The following is a 19,432-nucleotide window of genomic DNA, read 5'->3' on the forward strand; positions in this document are numbered from 1 at the left end:
GAGCGAGCGCGCGCCCCCGGAGGCGCGCTCCCGCTCCCGCGTGGTCACGGACCCCCCCGCGCGTGTGACCGGCGGACCCGATGTCCGCCGGTCACTCGGCGATCGGCGGGGGAGAGGGAGAATGTCAGGCAGCTTGTGTAAACAAGCTGCCTGTCATTCTCCTTGCTGTTAGGATACTGATCACTCGGATCTAGTATGTAGATCCGTTGATCAGTGTCCATACAGCTCAAGCCCCAGCCAATCACAGTAGAAAGCAGGCCCCTAGGGATACACACAGCCCCTCCCTCCCAAATAAAGTTAACCCCTTCACTACCAGTGTATTTTTACAGTAACAGTGCATATATATAGCACTGATTACTGTAGAAATGTCACTGGTAACCCCAAAAGTGTCAAAAATGTCAGTCAAGGGTCCGATCTGTCCGCCCCAATGTCGCAGTACCGCAAAAAAAATCGCAGATCGCCGACATTACACGTTAAAAAAAAAAACAACAAAAATGACAGAAATCTTTCCCTTTGTTAGTAAACGCGATAACTTTTGCGCAAACCAATCAAAATACGCTTTTTGCGATTTTTTTTACCAAACATAGGTAGCATAAAACAAATTGGCCGAAAAAGTAAAAAAATTTTGATTTTTAAATTTTTTTTGGGGGAATTTCATATAAAAAAATGTGAAAAATATTGCTATTTTTGCAAAATTGACGCTCTTTTTTTTGTTTATAGCGCGTGATCAAAAAATCGCACAGGTGATCAAATACCACCAAAAGAAAGCTCTGTTTGTGGGAAAAAAAGGACGCCAAATTCGTTTAGGTACAGCGTCGCACGACCGCGCAATTGTCCGTTAAAGTCACGCAGTGCCGAATCGCAAAATACCCCCTGGTCGGAATGGGGGTAAAATCTTCCGGGGCTTAAGTGGTTAAAATAGAATCGGACTGTCTTTATTCAAAACATGATTTAAACAATCAACTCCATTAACCACTTTACCACCGGAGGATTTTGCTGTCTTACGTCCAGGCCACTTTTTGCGATTCAGCACTGTGCGAATTTAGCTGACAATTGCGCGGTTGTGCGACACTGTACCCAAACGAAATTTACGTCCTTTTTTCCCACAAACAGAGCTTTCTTTTGGTGGTATTTGATCACCTGTGCGATTTTTACTTTTTGCGCTATAAACAAAAAAAGAGCATACATTTTGAAAAAAATAACAATATTTTTCACATTTTTTTATATGAAATTCCCCCCAAAAAAATGTAAAAATAAAAATTTTTTAAAATTTTTGGCCAATTTGTTTTCTGCTACCTATGTTTGATAAAAAAATCACAATAAGCGTATTTTGATTGGTTTGCGCAAAAGTTATTGCGTTTACTATCTAAGGGAAAGATTTCTGTCATTTTTGGTGTTTTTTTTTTTTAACGAGTAATGGCGGCGATCTGCGATTTTTTTTTGCGGGACTGCGACATTGCGGCGGACAGATTGGACCCTTGACTGACATTTTTGACACTTTTGGGGGTACCAGTGACATTACTGCAGTAATCAGTGCTATATATATGCACTGTTACTGTAAAAATGACACTGGCAGGGAAGGGGTTAATTTTATTGGAGAGGGAGGGGCTAATGTATGCCTGGTGCTTACTAACGTGTGTGGGGGGAGGTGACTGAGTGACACAGGGACAGATCGCATGTTCAGCCATGCTGAACCCTGCAATCTGTCACTGTCTGTCACTTAGGAGATCCGCCCGATTTGTTTACACACAGCGGGCGGATCTCCAAACTCGATTCCCCGACGATCGGGGAAGAGCAGCGGCGATCGCTGCTGCTCCTCCCTGGCCCGACTCCCGCTGTGACTGAATACAGTGGGAGCGAGCCTCCGGCGGCACGCGAGCGCCTCCCACAAGGGAGGAGTCCAGCGACGTAGGTCTACGTCGCTGGACGGGAATGAGCCACTGTGCCGCAGTAGAGGCACAGTGAGCGGGGGTAAAGTGGTTTATTGACAGAGTACACAAACTGGGATAATAACATCTTGATAGGATGTTCAGTGGAGTCAGATGTTCACACGTTTCAAGTGTGAGTTTGACCTGCCCTGCACATAAGAAAATCCCATACTTTTGTTACTTGTATTTCATAACAAATTCAATATATATCCTATGTGAGCAGACCATTACACAAATTGGTTAAACCCTGTATATCAGCTAAAACTGTTTTGTGTACTGTAATAGATTCCCATCCTTAAATAAGTTATCTTCTCAGCTGCTTGCTAGTGAAAACACAAGTTTATTTTTTTATACCTCAAGAGCTTTGCCTGAACAGATTGTGTGCAGCAAATATTTTAGGTTACATTTATTGTGGAGAACATAGAGGAATAGTATCAGTTATAATACTGTACTTTTCTTTATGAACAGAAATGGGTTTATAACCATGTGAATTATGTACACATTTTTTAAAATGAAATATATTGTTTAATAAAGTGGTTGTAAACCCTCTCTTATACCCAGTGAAGTGAATAGCTTTAGGTGATACCCAGAGATGAAACAAATCCTCCTACGTACTGTACGTTGTACTTGTATATCTGCTGTCTTCCCCTTTCTACACTCATTGAAAAGTGGAGATTGTGTTAAAAATCTTTCTTCCTCTTTCAGCAGCACATAGGGGTGGGTGGGGAGACTGGACTTACACTGTGTGAGAGCTGATTGGAGGAAAGGGACATCCCCCAGCCCCCCCCCTTCTCCACATAGGCAGAGTAACGAAGGAATGTGCAGAGCTGTAGTCTGAATAGACAAGCTCCCTGTTTATCTCCCTCTAAGCTCCTTCCCAGACACATTTTAGCTCATGGTCTCTCATGTGTCGGAGAACTTGTAAGAAGTGTCTCATACTGATAACAGAGGAATAAAGCACCAGAAGGAAATGACACTCAGAGCTTTGGAGAGAGCACAAAAGTGTACTCACTTTTGTGAGATACTGTATATCTGCAGTATTTACTTATCTCTCTCTCTCCAAAGCTCTGAGTTGGTGGGAGTGTGCACAACACGCTATGTTTCTCCATGTTGGGAATGCTCTAAAATGAATCCCTTTTGGGCATCTATCCAAAACTCAGAGAAAATATCACTCTATAAAATGCCCCATGCCTATCTTTTTCAATCCTTCCTGGCTTACATCCCCCCAGCCCCCACCCACCATCTCCTGGTTAAAACCTATAAACACAGCAATATTGCTCACTTAATAATTGCCTTAAAGGGAAAATTCCTTTTCCCTGTGCTTGCCTGATAGTCATACAATGGTTATTTTATTCTGCATATTTACCCACCTCCTCCCTGGGCACAGAGTTTGAGGTCCAGTGTCTCCCAGGTCGCCTTTTCTTCCCTATCCTCCTTCCCTTTTAATTCCTCCCATCCTATGTTGGTTCTGTTGTACACATAAAGACCAACTGAAGATTGAAGAAAGAAATAACTTTCAAACATGTTTGATGTACATTGAGGGGGGATATGATATCAATGTACAAATACTGTACTGGTGACCCTAGCATAAGGAACAAACTATTCAGAGAAAGGGAATACAATAAGACACGTGGCCACTTACTGAAACTAGAGGAAAGGCGGTTTAACCTTAAAATACGTAGGGGATTCTTCAGTGTCAGAGCAGTAAGGATGTGGAATTCTCTTCCACAAGCAGTCGTATCAGCAGGGAGCATTGATAGTTTTAAAAAACTATTAGATGGGCACCTTAAAGGCCACAACATACAGGGGTATACAATGTACGGTTAACAGCAAACACACACACATCAAAGGTTGAAATGGATGGTCTTTTTTCAACCTCACTAACTATGTAAAAAAAAATTGGCTCTTTATTCACCAGTATAGTGACCAAGTCACTATATCTGTGAATAGTGACCAAGTTGTTCATTTTTTTCACTGTAATGTGTGCATTGACCCTTCTTGCTTATTAAATAAAAATTATATTAAAAAATTAAGTAATACATGATACTCAAGTGATTGACAATCATTCAATCCCAGTAATCAATCAGTCAAAAACAAATCCAACTATCCAAATTTCCCTTCTTTCTACTTCTTTGAATCCCATACATACACACACATAATTTGTCATCTTTAGGATCCGGTAGGTGCTGCTTTATTCGATACTGCTCTGGCCAATGTAAAAATAAATGAACAATGTTATTTATGTTCTGTAACTTGTCATTGTGATTTATGTAAATTATAATGGACAAATAAATCACGTCACAAAAATTTATTTTATACATTGGTGTCTGTGAGCAGTGTATACAGTATACATAACTGGGTTGGTTATGTTATCACATTGATTTAAGTCCTATTATTAGGAGTAAAAGAAATGGTAATAAACACTTATTTTGATGGGAGTTATCATGGATGTTGTGTAGAATTTCTACAGAATTTCACAATTTTCATGTTTACTCCACAGGTCCAAAGGATGGAAGTCTTAAAAGTGTAGCTTATGCCTCAATGATTCCACTACAGACATTGCAAAACTTCCTTCGCTTGGTAGGTTACTGACTAACTGAGTTTATTTTAAATGTAACTAGTATGCCTTTTCAAACTTTCCTTCAAATTAATATTCATATATTATTCAATTTTTATTACCGCCCTGAAATCAGTTTTGACTATTTATTAATTTATTGCTTTAGATACTACATATTTCTAGAAAATGAGTATACAAGTTTTTTTTTTTTTTTTAACTACAGTATTAGCAATAGTAGTTCATAGTTTCACTCTATAAAAACTGACTTTTGCACTTATCTTAAGAATTAGCTTGCATGCTAAGTATAAGATGCAAGAGACATAAACCTGATGTGAAATCTGCTAATCACAAAATATGTAAAGGAAAAAAATACTTGCCTTGTGCTGAGTGACCAATATTTGCAAAGTGCTAGTAGCTACATTATGCTGCATTATTACTACATTTTTTTAACCACTTGAGTCACATATCCCTGTTTCTAATGGTGCAGGATTGCCAGCTATTTGTTCCATTGCCATTTTAAAGTGGTAAACAGTTTCTGCACCGTAGCAGGTCCCAGCGGGGTTGACTTTTGAAACTGCCAGCTGTCATAGACTGAAAATAAATCTCAGCTAATGAGTTTGCTGTCCAGTTGCAGATTGCTCAGTTATGTTTTGGGGTAAATATCCAAGGCATCCAAAAAAACTTTTAAGGTTTTGTTTTTAAATTCTTCTTATTTTCCTATTTTTCCCTTTATCTTTTCTATGAAAAACACCAGAAATCAAAACATATGTATACAAATCTGCTATTAAAGTGGTTGTAAACAATCACATATACTCAGTGAAGAGCCTCAAATGACACAGAGATTAAACAAATCCTCCTACATAAGATGTACTTGTATATCTGCTGCCTTTCCCTTTCTACATCCTTTGAAAAGTGCAAATTGTGTTAAAAAATGTTGTTCATCTTTTAGCAGTACATAGGGCTGGGTGGGGAGACTACACTTACAGTGTGTGAGAGCTGATTGGAGGAAAGGGACACCCTCCCCCTTCCACATAGGCAGAGGAAAGAAGGAACATGCAGAGCTGTATTCTGAACAGTCAAGCTCCCTCTAAGCTCCCTCCCAGACACAATTTTTAGCTCATGTTATCTCATGTGTTGGAGAACTTGTCAAAAGTGACTCATGCTGTTAACAGAGGAACAAAGCACCAGAGAGAAACTACACTTAGAGCTTTGGAGAGAGACGAGTAAACACTACAGATTTAGGTGCTTACTTCAAATTTCATAAATGGGGTTTACAACCATTTTAAATTAAGGCCTATATGTCACTATGAAAAAATTATTTTACAGTAGGCCAGATTACTAACATTTAGGACCCTTCAACCTCTGCAGCATGTTACTACACACAATATTGTGCCATATTTTTCGTGGTGCTAACATGCTTTCCTTTAGGGCAGCTCACTTATTCTGAATGTGCTGCAAGTGTACCACAATGTACAAAAACAGACATGCATTACAGTTGAACGTTGCAGGCCCAAGAATAGTGGAAAGGCTAAGAAATAAAAGTGGTTACTCTATAGTGCGATTGTAGATATAAAGCATTAAAAATAACACGTCGCCAATCCCAATTATTAAAATAGGCTATACACAGCTAGCACAGTTCTTATAGTATTAGAAAGAGAAGTGGACAGTTGGGGGGCAAAAAATAAATTTAAAGCTAAATTTAGCTTAATCTGCTGTTTAATATAACAGATCTTTTTCCTCATCCTCCCAGCCCCCCAACACTCTTGTCATCCTGTACATTAGTCTGCTAGATAATTATAAATGGGCTACTCTTTTGATGGTAGCTATATATTTATCAGCACTCAGAAGCAATATGTTGCCTAATGAGTACTTTTTCCAGAACAGCTGCGTGGGCACAATATCGATATAAATAAATCTTATAGCAATATAACAGTGTGTTCTCTGTAGAAAATATAATTTTTTTTCCCTGAATCATATTTTTACAGAATACCTGTACTGACAGAAAATAAGAGGCTTTTACTGATGATATATCTTTTGTCTGGCTAGCATGCTTAGTTAAGTGCTTTATTACCTTTCAACATACTGCCCCAGAACAAGTATGTGCATTCTCATTGCAACTGCTATATGCTTGTTTTAGAAAATATTGCAGCCGGACAAGTGATAGGTTTCTCCGAAGAATCTTCATAGCATTTGTGTCTTAAATTATGCATGCCAGTAAACACAGATGGAGGGAACTTCCGGTTTTGGCTCCTTATGAGCTTGCCGCATGTGAGAGGAGCTGTCTCCCGGTATCTGATTTCCCTGTATTATTTAGCATCCCCCTCCAGCTATATTGATCTTACAGATGCTGGGACCTACTGCGTACAACAACATAGACAGGTACATCACGAAATCCCTGCTAGTGAACTGCAGCAATGCTTAATGCTAAGAACGCAAACAAAGATAGTGAATGGTAAAATATGGCGGACATAGAAGACTTACTGTCTAGTGTTAGCGAAGACAACGATTGTGAGCTCACCTCTTTAAAGCTACATATCAACTATAAGAGATTAGAAGTTGCCTTAAACCTCCTACATCATAATGGAGGCAGTGCAGCAATATACACCCTTACTGAAAACCACTCTGCAGGAACAGAGGGCTCAGAAAAATAAGAGAATTAATAGAAGCTATACTAACTCAGACACAGCAATGCGGCAACCACCTGACAGAGAACAAGTCACATTGCAATAACTTGGGGGTTATGGGGCTGCCTAATTTTTATCATGAGGCAAACCTTCATAACTTCTGTGCTATCGTTCTCCCACAAGCAATAGGCTTTAAGGCTTCAGGTATGGTGGACAGGACGTATAGACTGGGGCCTGCACCACACAGCGCCATGTGATCATCTGCTTTCTAGACCTAGCAGGCCACACGCAGATATTACGTTTTTACAGAGCCCAACTTAATTTGGACGCAGAGGACACCATCAGCAACATTTGCTGATTACTTTTTTTTTCTTTAAGTCACTAAATGCCTCAATGCATTCAATCAGGTGATTTAGGCCTAATGCACCCTGGATGTTATCAAAACGCCAGTAGAAAGCTGTAGCTGAAGAAGGAGTCTTCAGCATTTGTGCAGTAATGTTTTTCAGCGTTTTTTTTTATCTGTATAGTTTTTTAGCTTTTTTTTTAGCAAAACTACAAAACCACAAAAGCTTATGGCTCAAAAATGCTGATAAATGCTGAATAGCAGCGTTTTTTGGCGTTTTCAGGGTTTTTAACCACTTAAGCCCCAGGCGTATTTCGGACACTTTTTGTTTACAAGTTAAAACCTGTATTTTTTCCTAGAAAACTACTTAGAACCCCCAAACATTATATATATTTATAAAAATATACATATTATATATATTTTTTCTTTAGCAAAGACTCTGGAGAATAAAATGTCGGTCATTGCAATATTTTTTGTCACGCGGTATTTGCGCAGCGGTCTTTAAAACGCCATTTTTTGGGAAAAATTTTGAAAAATCACATTTCACTGCATTTAAAAAATACTAATCAGTAAAGTTAGCCCATTTTTTTTGTATATTAAGAAAGATGATGTCACACCGAGTAAATAGATACCCAACAAGTTACGGTTTAAAATTGCGCCCCCCCGTGGGATGGCGAGAAACTACAGTCAATAGAGATCTCAATAGGCGACGCTTTAAATTTTTTTAACGGTTACCAGTTTAGAGTTAGCTCTTTTTTTAAAATTATTGCCCACGCTTTGGCGATCGCGGCGATACCTCACATGTGTGGTTTGAACAGCGATTTCATTCGCGGCTCGACTTCCGTGTACATTTTTTTTGTGCGCGAGCTAACGGTGACGGCTAAAAAATTTTTTTTTTTCCTATTTATTTTATTTATTTTTTTTACTTTATTACAGGTTTTTAAAAAAAAAATAAAAAATCTGATCACTTTTATTGCTGTCACAAGCAATGTAAACATCCCTTGTGACACCAATATGTAGTGACAGGTACTCTTTATGGAGGGATCGAGGGTCTAAAAGACCCTAGACCCTTCCACTACACTTCTATGTATGCAAAACGCCGAAAAACTGCGTTTTTGCATACAGCCGTTTTTTAAATTTGCCGCCTTTTGCAGCACAGTACCCCGGAAGTGACGTCATGGACGCCGACTCCGGGTTACGTCATCGGAGACCCGATCGAAGCCGTTTCCGGCATTGATCGGGACTCCATCCAGCCGGTGGACGTACCGGCTGGGTGCTCGGGGCTCCCGGTGGGACGGGAGCCCCGGGCAAAGTCACGGAAGGCGGCGGGAGGGGGGGGGACGTCCCCTCCCGCTCACCCGGGTAACGATCGAGCGGCTCCTGGACCGCATCGGTCAGCGACCGACAGAAAGCCGACCGTTGGCTCTAAACCACGGTACCGGGATGGTGTCTCTAGCTAGAGGCATCATCCCGGTATACTACCGCAAAGTTTGTCGACGTAGTCCTACGTCACTTTGCGGTAAGTACTTAAGCTTTTATCAGAGTTAGAGCGTTTTTACAGCTGAAAAACTCCTCTCAAAACCCACTAGTTCTGAGTTCTGGGTTTTTTTCCCAGCCAGAAAACCCCCCTGCCAAAAACTGCTGATAACAGTCTATGTGTGCATGTACACATAGGATAACATGCTGGGGAGTTTATTGGCTGCAGAAAAAAATGTCTGACGCCAAAAACAGCCGCTGTCCGGTGTGCATGAGGCCTTAGAGTTAAATTTGCGATCATATATCTGGAAATCCTGAGGGTATCTACAGAAGATCTATAGCAGTTCACAAGACTTGCTCTTTCCAAACATGCATGGGGGTTATTTAGTGGTATAATATTGGTACATTCTGATGCCTTTTTCACATTTTACTGATGGGCCTTTTCATTTGGCAGTAACGTTTTTTGTTTTTTTTTATAGATTACTTGGAGAAAAGCCAGGTTTTCTTTTGGTGGTTTTGTTTTCCAAATGAATATTTAATGTACTATATATATCTATATATATATAAGGCGGAAAGAAAGGAAAATGAGAGTGCGTGTGTACAGTATGTATATATAGCATACACTACTGCCCTCTGGTGTTCATATATGATATCTGCTTTTGCAAGTAGAAAAATCAAATAGGAACAATTGTACTTCAAATAGCAAATAAATAAAATAAAATATGGATAAGTGAGGCTATTTCAAAACTCTGTTTCTATTTCAGCTATTGCATTTATACATATAGTTATTCCTCTAGAATATTAACATTTTTTCTTATTTGATCCTGACCACCCATGGTTTCTCTGCATGCTATGTGTGTGGCAGCTGCAGTATCCTGTAAATCAAAGCATGTCTGACACACAGAAACACTGCAACATTCAGTCAGCAGCTTGCTGAAATCAGCATGATACCCAAGTCTAGAGGAAGAAGAATAAATGCCAATGTATATTTTAAAAGATCTATAGATAGACAGGATTCAGCAAAGGTCATAAGGGCTTTGTTGCTTCTAAAACGAACACCTAAAATAACTATATTGGTTCTTAGTAGATGCATAGCTGTAATTCATATGACTGATTAGTAGCAGCATATTCCTTGCTATATGCAATCCACACGCATTTGGTAAGCGGAGTTGCTAAAACTCCCATGGGGTAGTTTAATTTTAATTGACTCAGCTCTTACACGCTTTTGTTTACTGGACTTGTGCTATAAATAATATAAAACAAGAATTGTCAGCTCATGTCTCCATATAATAAGTCATTTTAATTGTATGTATCAAGTGTGCCTAAGTGCAGAATTACTATCACATTAAGGAAAGTGAGGCAAGCCTGTACCAACTACTGGATAGAAATGCCGAAATCAAGGTTTTCATTAGAAAATATATTATATGGATTGGGCGGGACCGGAAGCCGCGGAAGACGGACGCACTGGAATAGAGCTCCGGCGGAGGCAAACTGAATCGGCGTCCATCCACCTCCAAAAAGCCACCAATTGCCCCCAAAATCGGGAGAGGCACCCTCCGGGACTCACTTAACCTTCCTGGAAAATTTGGGGAAAAACGGTCCAGGATTTCCGCGATCCGAAATTGAAGCCTACAAGACGACTGAAGCCGCGGACTTTCCTGCGGGAATCCGCGATCGGGCACCCAGCACTCCGGTAAGCGGCGGTGATCAATTACAAGAGGATAAGTGCACATTACCCCCTGCAACCCGGCCACAACACCCTCCGACCTCTCCCAGCACACAGAGACTGTTAATATATCCTCAGGCAATTAATCACTAGCCGCCATATTGCCCCCATGTGCATCCTGTACACCCCCAACCAAAAAATACACCTTCAGTCAGGAAGGTGGTGACTGGAGATGACCTTCTAAAACTGTAGCTCCTCACCGCCTGAAGGGACCGTGACATCCGCCGCACAAATCAACCGCAGCATCACTACACTGACAGGATCACAAATACACTGTGCCATCAACAGCCATGTGGAGAAGAAGGAGAGATTCTCCAAAGCTCAGTAAAATGAGCAACCCTGTGCTTCATCTCAGCCCCGGATCTTTCCAAAATAGCAGCTCCACGCAGCAAATTAGAGGCAGTTCTTCTCAGCACTGCAATCCAGCTCAATCCATCCATCCTCTCTACCAGATAGGCAATCCAGATAGTGAGGGATCCTCTGGCTCATCCTCTCCTATCTCCCCATCCTCCAAAAGTCCTGCCAAAGCTAAGCAGAGGATCAACTCTCCAGCTAAACAGTGGCATAGCATGGACAGTAACCCCTTGCAACAGACAGGCCTCAATACTAACCAAATACCACACACTCAAGATCCCTTTGAATCCTTCCCCACTGGGGGTCAGCCTGCTTCGGAGACTACTTTGAAGAATATGCTATATACACTCAAAGCATCGATGCATGCGGACATGATGTCTTGTATGCATCAGATCAGACAGGAAATGTCCAGCATGGGGAACAGAATCCATATAGTCGATTGGGGAATCATGCTCTATCCTTCAATGCTATGGTGGACGCTCACAACCACCACTCTGATGATATTGCCTGGCTGAAGGATAAAGTGGCAGACTTGGAGGATAGGTCGAGGCGCAACAACGTCAAGTTGCGGGGTATACCAGAAACAATACAAGCCCCTGACCTACTGCAGTATGCGACTCGTCTGTTTACCACCCTAGTCCCCTCACTGTCTGCTGCAGATCTTGTCATTGACAGAATACACCGTCTACCAAAACCTGCATTCTTAGCAGCAGAAATCCCTAGAGACGTCCTGTTGCGAATACAATTTTTTTCAAACAAAAGAAAAAGTCATGTTAGCTTCTCGCCAAACCAACGACCTGTCGGGAGAGTTTGCAGGCCTGCAAATCTTGCCAGACTTATCACGGCACACTCTACAGAAGCGACGCAACCTGTCAACTATAACTAAAGCGCTTAGGAACCACAAGATTCCACACAAGTGGAAGTACCCCGCTTCCCTGGTCATCACCTATAATGGGAATTCTACGACAGTCACAGCGCTTGAAGAAGGGATTGCCCTGCTTCAAAAATGGGGGATACTCTTACCAGCGGAGATATCCACCCCCTACAGGGGCCCTGGCCCTTCTCACTTACCCGAGGAGTGGCATGTTGCGTCCAGAAAGAGGTCAGAAAAACAAAATAACAAATCCCACGCGGATGGTTTTCCCACTACACATCCTCAACATCACGGTCCCCAGGCCCATGGATCTTCCTAAATCCATATGGCTCCACACCCAGAACTGTTATTAACTGTTTCAGTTAATCACGGACCTACACTATGGTCCCTTTTTTTACTAGTTCATACCCTTCTTCCTTGTTCGTTTTTGTTTTGTTCTTCCAATGCACAACTTGTACACACTGGTTATACTTTTATTCCTCTCTCTCATGAAATCTACCAAGCCATTAACCGGGCTATCAATTATACTAACGTCACATCGCCCCTAAATTAATCCAAATACCCACCATAATGCCTTTCAAGTGTCAATCAATGCTAATGGACTAAACCACCCGGTTAAAAGATTCGCAATGTGGAAAGAAGTGAAATCCTCAAATGCCGACATCCTTTCAGTCCAGGAGATACACTTCCAGACCGCAAACCATCCCAAGTGCTCCCACAGAGACTTTCCCAGCATTTTCCTGGCAACATCCCCAGCTAAGAAGAAAGGAATCCTTTTTGCCATAAAAAATACCATCACCTTTCAATTAAAGGAAGAGATTGCTGACCCAGAAGGTCTCTACCTGATCATCACAGGAGACTTTAATAATCTACAAATGACCTTTGTCTCAATCTATGCGCCAAATACACATCAGCTCAGGTTCCTGCGTAGACTTTTTAAACTTATTGCCAAGAAGAAATATGGAAACCTGGTCATCTGTGGAGACTTTAACCTCACAGTAAACCTGGACATAGACACCTCAGCCTCCCCAAAAGGTCGTAGGACATCTCTGCTCAACTTACTCAATAATGAACATCTCTACGACGCATGGAGGTGCCTTCATGCATCAGAAAGAGACTTTACCTTCTATTCAGCATGACATAAATCGTATTCCAGGATTGACCTCCTTCTGGTTGACTGGCACCTCCTGGGAAGAACTTCCTCTGCAGAGATTAAAAACATTACATGGTCCGACCATGCAGCAATAGAAATGACTGTTGATGAAGGAATCCCGAGATCTGCGGGGCAAGTATGGAGATGTAACTTCAGAAATCTTCAGACTGAACGGGTTGGTAAATGTGTATCCCAGCACCTGCAGGAATTCTTTAGTTTAAATGAAAACTCGGTCTCTAATCCATGGTCCTTATGGGGTGCCCATAAGGCATTCATAAGAGGCATATGCATCCAACAAAATTCTATGATGAAAAAATTATACAACCAAAAACTCTCTAACCTACTATCCCAAATCAACACCCTAGAACAAAAACACAAAGTGGTACCTGACTCATCCTTAGGCAATACCCTACACAACCTGAGACATGACCTACGTCAACTTCTGCTTACACAACACGACAAAATATTCCGTAAACTCAAAACAACATACTACGCTCATGCTAACAAACCTGGAAAAGCACTGGCTAACAGAATCAAAGCCAAACAGACTAAATCCAAAATCTCCCACATGACTAACCCTCAGACGAACACTAAATATACCCATCCTCAAGACATAGCAAATGAATTTGCAACCTACTATCACTCACTATACAATCTTGACCAAGACAGTACCACCCACACCCCGACTACAGCTGAAATATCTGCCTTTTTGGATAAATTAGACCTACCGACCCTTACCGAACAGCAATTGTCTACACTCAATGCGCCATTTACGCATGACGAAATTAGGAAAACTATAAACTCACTTCCCAACGGTAAATCCCCGGGATCCGACGGGTTCCCAAGTGAATATTATAAATTATACAGCGATACTCTAATACCGCATTTACTGAATGTTTATTCTAAAGCTGCAACCGAGACGAGTTTTCCTGCAGATATGCTCCTAGCATACATTGTTACCATACCAAAACCAGGGAAGGACCCATCTCTCCCGGGCAACTACCGCCCTATATCTCTGTTGAATACAGACATTAAAATTTTTGCCAAAATGCTTGCAGGGCGCCTACAGGAGATGGTTCCCTCCCTCATAGGAAAAGATCAAATGGGATTCATACCAGGTCGCCAAACTTCAGACGCTACTAGACGAATAGTGAATGTGCTACATATGGCCGAAAAAAGTCAAGCGCCTTCTCTCCTCCTTTCCCTGGATGCGGAGAAGGCGTTTGACAGAGTCAATTGGAGCTACATGACGGCCGCCCTACACAAATTTGGCCTTCGAGGCAATATATTTTCTGCCATTATGGCACTTTATTCACAACCTTCTGCCAGAATCTTTGCTTCAGGAGCATTGTCCAAACCGATCACCATATCCAATGGTACCAGGCAGGGATGTCCCTTATCCCCTACAGTCTTCAATTTAATTATAGAACCACTTGCTGCAACCCTACGCGCCGACAGGCATGTTCATGGCTTTAAAATTGATGGTTATGACCATAAGATAAATTTATTTGCAGATGACATTATATTGATGCTGACAAAACCCGAAATCTCTCTACCCGCTGCATACCAAATTTTGACTAAATTCAGTAAAATTTCATTTTACTAAATTAACACCACGAAATCGATAATCCTTGACCTAGGAATATCTCCAGAAACTAAACAAACCCTAATCAACACCTGTCCCTTTCCCTGGACTGCAGACAAGATTTCGTACTTGGGGATTTACATTACCTCCAAAACCACAGATCTTGTCAAAGATAATTTAGGCCCCCTTAGACAAAAACTAACATCTGAATTAGAAAGGATAGCTTCCCTAAACTTATCATGGGGGGCTAGAATCTCTGCTATTAAGATGAACATCTTACCACAAATCCTCTACCTATTCCGAGCCCTCCCTGTCCCATTCACCAAAACACAATTACACACTCTTGTAGCCACATTGAGGAAATTTCTATGGCTGGGTAAAAAAGCAAGAGTTGCATATAATATACTCACAAACCATAAACACCTAGGAGGAGCGGGACTACCCGATATTTCCGCTTATTACTGGGCCACTAGACTCGACCAGCTTAAACATTGGACCCCCCATGACGATACCCCCCTTTGGTCAGAAATCGAAAAACACCTAGTACCTACCTCTAACCTTAACCTTATTATGCTAAGAGACCTTTGGATCCCATGGAACTTAGCTAAACTGCCACCTACGGTTAAGGCTTCTCTCCAAGCCTGGAGAGCGGTAAACAAAATAGAACCAAGAGCCATACCTACTGACATTCACAACTTACCACTATCTATCCTCACAACTATATACAGTAATCTGAACGTCTCCAAATTAAAAACCCTAGGACTAACACAAATCTCACAACTCTGGTCACCTCTAGGTCTCAAAAACAGAGAAGTTATAATGTCAGAATTTAAGTTACCGCCCGACACATCTTTGACTCTATCAAGAATACTTTTTCTACTTGGGAAACACTCCCTAACCTCCACCCATGTTAATTTAACCACATGGAACTTCCTGGTATCAAACCCCCCGGCTAATAAAGGCATAACTTCCTTCTATAATATCCTAACAGGTGATACACCCTCCCAGAAGACGGTAAATATGCTTAAATGGGAGAAAGATCTGAAGCTAAATCTTACCTTCAAACAGTGGCATACAGCACTGTGCTCTATATATAAATTTTGTAAATGCACTAACCACTGGGAAACTACAATTAAAATTGTCAATAGATGGTATTACACACCATACAGGCTGGCCAAGATGGCACCGTCAATACCCTCACTCTGTTGGAGGGAATGCGGCAAAACGGGTACCTTGCATCACATCCTGTGGGGCTGCGCATCACTCACGAGTTTTTGGCATAAAATATTCCAGTGTATCTCCTCATGCACAGGAGTACTTTCTCGCCCAAACCCAGAACTGGCAATATTAAATATTAAACATATACCCTCACAACCATAGACAAATGGTAACTCACATACTGTTAGCAGCCAGGACCCTTATTCTCCGCAATTGGAGATCTACTACCACTCCCAATCTATCTGAGGTAATATCTCTTGTTAATGACAATTATCTCCTAGAGAAATCTCTAGCGATCAATTCCCTGTCATATAAAAAATTCCAAAAGTCTTGGGAATGCTGGCCCTATCTAAATCAGGCATTAAGACTCTCTTGAAATAATAGTACCTGCCTATTGACCATAATGATGGTGGGGGAGCTCCCTCCGATCGGACCTAGTGACAATGCTCCTTAGGGTTCTAGGTCCGGATTGGCGGAGACTCTCACTCCCATTCTACTTCCAAACAAGAACATAACTAATGTCAAATTAAAGTTATATAGTGCTATTCTCTTTTCATTTGCCATACCTCTTTACAACCTGTAATGCTTTGGTTATACCTGATCTCTCTTTGTTTTAGTTCATGTATCTGTGTACATGCATTGGAACCCGTTGAAAATCTGGAATTTCTGTTGTATTTGTTCTGATATTTTCTCATGTAAAAACTCAATAAAAACCTATTGAATGAAAAAAAAAAAAAAGAAAATATATTATATGGAGAGCTCACTTTCCTTAATGTGATAGTAATTCTGCACTTAGGCACACTTGATACATACAATTAAAATGACTTATTCTTCAGCTTGGAAAATCTAAGAACAGTAGTCAGATTGTTTCTGTGCTTTGGATTGTTTGTGTGCAAATTAACTTGTTTCACTTTAAAATGTTCTTTTAGACCTATAGTTTCTTTGGTATATTGTAAATAAGTTACTAAGTGCAAATCCTGTATTTGCGCTCTATAGCATATATTAGGATACATGTGTGTATTTTGTTTTCTCCTTTGTTTCTCCTTTGTTTTCTCCTATTGCACCTTGTTATTAATGTGTAGCAATATTTCCATTTCCTTGGGCCTGAGGTGGGTCTGCCATTAGTACCGGTAACACTCCCAACACATTTAAGTTGTGAACCCAGGTGTGAGAACTGAGACAATGACCATTCCAGCATCTTTGGTTTGTTTTGTTTATTGTATATTAGGGATTGGAGAAGGGAATGAGTGGGATACTCCTCTGGCTCAACTAGGTTTGACTGGGACACTGTACAGAAAAATGCCCATTGGCGCTGTATTGACGCCAGCTAAATGCCAACTAGTGCTTCCCAGCGCTCAAAGATACTGTGAATACTGAACTTGTGCTAGAACTTCGACTTTAACTTGTTAACTCAGAAGATCCAGGACTGTAGAACACTTGACTCCTGACACTCGATGTAGCTCAAAAGTCACTGAACATCTCCCTCCAGCCCTTCACTGACTGAGGTAGCTCCTTGTCACTGCTTGTGCTACTGCAACTCTTAACTTTTTACACTGCACACTGTACACTGACTCTTCAGGCCCAACCACTGGTACCCCCTTTACACTTCAGGGTCCTCTGACTAGGCACCCCCTTTATAGCTAGCTGACTCCTGGATCCCTGGAACCTTCTCTGGAGTGGTCCCCTCTACACTTGGCAGACCCCTAGGGGCAGTTCACAGTACTCACGACCTTGGCAGACTTTCCTGGAACTGAACCCCTCTTCCTCCACTGGTCCTCGGCACCCAGAATCCTCTCTGCAGCTCAGGTCAGCATTCTCTGGATTCCCAGGCAACCACCCCGGACACCCGGACCTTCTGACAGGAGGAGAGACAGCCCTACTCTCCCTCCTGGGACTCTGCTTCCGCCAAAGACGCTGCGTCATGTGTTCCCTCAAAACGTATACCCACTCCCAGAATGTGCGGCAGAATCTGCCTTCTGGGGTAGATACAGGCCTGAGTGTGTCTCTGATTGGGTTTCCTCCACTGCCCAAAGAGAGCCCTCTCATGGAGCCAATGGGGAGACTCCCCTCTCATGCAGACACACCTGGGAGACATGACAGCCAGCTGAAATCATGGCCCTGCTGTTAGGCAGCCAAGGCCCACTATCCTTTTACCTAGCACCTACCTGTAGGGTGCTACAAATGTATTTGTCTTCTTTTGTTACACAGCTTTATGTACCCATCTTGAGAATAGTATTCTGTATTTGTTTTATCCATTTTATCTATATTATCCTTGCTTGTATTACTTATACAATGACACCCGGTACTACAATTTAATTCAATCATAATATTTTACTTTAGTAGGACCGCACTAAACTGCAGAAAGTTTGCCTCATGCAAAAAAAAAAAAAAAAAAGGCCTAATTATATATACATTTTTTTTATTCAGCACAAGGAACAGTACTTACATTCAATGAGAATTGTCCCTTGTTCTCATGGCTGTTTTCTTAGTTGAAATCTTCACTCCTCTTACCCCCATACCTTTGTAGCAGGAATCTTCTGGTGGTGCTACACGGTTTATTACATCCCCTGGTCCTGTCATAGGTAGTCATGAAGAATGCCAACAATGTCTACCATTTTCACCTCCTCCTCCATTCAAAGAAGTTTTCAGCAATGAAAAGTGCACTATGAATGAAAGACAGGCGATTGATTGAGGAGGGTGGAAAGGTCAGTTATGGTCAGCACTCTTGATGAGTGCCTATGAAAGGTCCAGCAGCTGTCTTAACCCCTGCAGCACCAGGAGATTACTGTTGCAGAGGTATTGGAGGAGGGCAGAGAATTGAGTATTTCAACTAAGCCACCAACACAAGGGACACTTCTCATTAAATGTAAGTACCGCTCCTGTGCTGATTTAAAAAAATACATAAACTTAGGCTTTAAAGATTAAATATTAAAGAGTATGATTTTTACTTACTGTGGTTCCAGTGCTGAGTTATGTTAGCAAGTCATCCAGGACAGGACTGCCCCCCTGCTGCATTCATTATCATTCATTTCTGTTGTGGACTATTTTTGGTACTTAATAATTAGTTCATTTGTATAGGCATTTCGAAAGGTGAAGCTTTTAGACCATATTTGGTTTTCAAAATTTCTAGGTATTCAAAATTAACTTTGTGTTGCATGCAATTTTTCTTATATTTAGATTAATTTTTTTCATCTCATTTCTTTGTACACTGTAGTGAATCCTTAGTATGGGAACTAATGGGTATTATATTGTTTTTTATTTTATTTTCAAACAGGTCGAACAATATCACAATGTGATCTTCCAAGGTCCAGAAGGGAGCCTACAAGAATATATAGTGGATCAGCTTTCATGCTACATCAAGGTATATTACAGAGATATGTTTTTGTATAGCAGTGCATGGTCACATTTCCAACACTAACAAGGGCTTTATCCCTTTAGAACAAGGAAGAGGGTACTGGATTTAGCTGTGATGTGGTGAAGGTTGAAGTTGATTCTGGATTATCTAAGGAGCAACTAGTGGACATTTTTATAAATTCAGGTAAAGTGATTGAGAGTAAAGTGGTCCATGAGTATTTTGCTTGGCGAGACAATTTT

At 41.2% G+C, this 19,432-nt stretch overlaps 1 protein-coding gene across 1 annotated transcript in view; it reads left to right on the plus strand.

Moving 5' to 3' along the window:
- Positions 1–19,432, plus strand: part of CTTNBP2 (cortactin binding protein 2) — a 207,413-nt gene that overhangs the window by 173,071 nt on the left and 14,910 nt on the right. Inside the window, exons 12-14 of the mRNA XM_082255315.1 lie at positions 4,429–4,508; positions 19,113–19,199; positions 19,277–19,376. Coding sequence (XP_082111441.1) covers positions 4,429–4,508; positions 19,113–19,199; positions 19,277–19,376 — 267 coding nt within the window. The remainder of the gene's footprint in view (positions 1–4,428; positions 4,509–19,112; positions 19,200–19,276; positions 19,377–19,432) is intronic.

Source organism: Pelophylax lessonae, assembly GCF_965119305.1.
Source record: "Pelophylax lessonae genome assembly, chromosome: 4".
Lineage (NCBI taxonomy): Eukaryota > Metazoa > Chordata > Amphibia > Anura > Ranidae > Pelophylax > Pelophylax lessonae.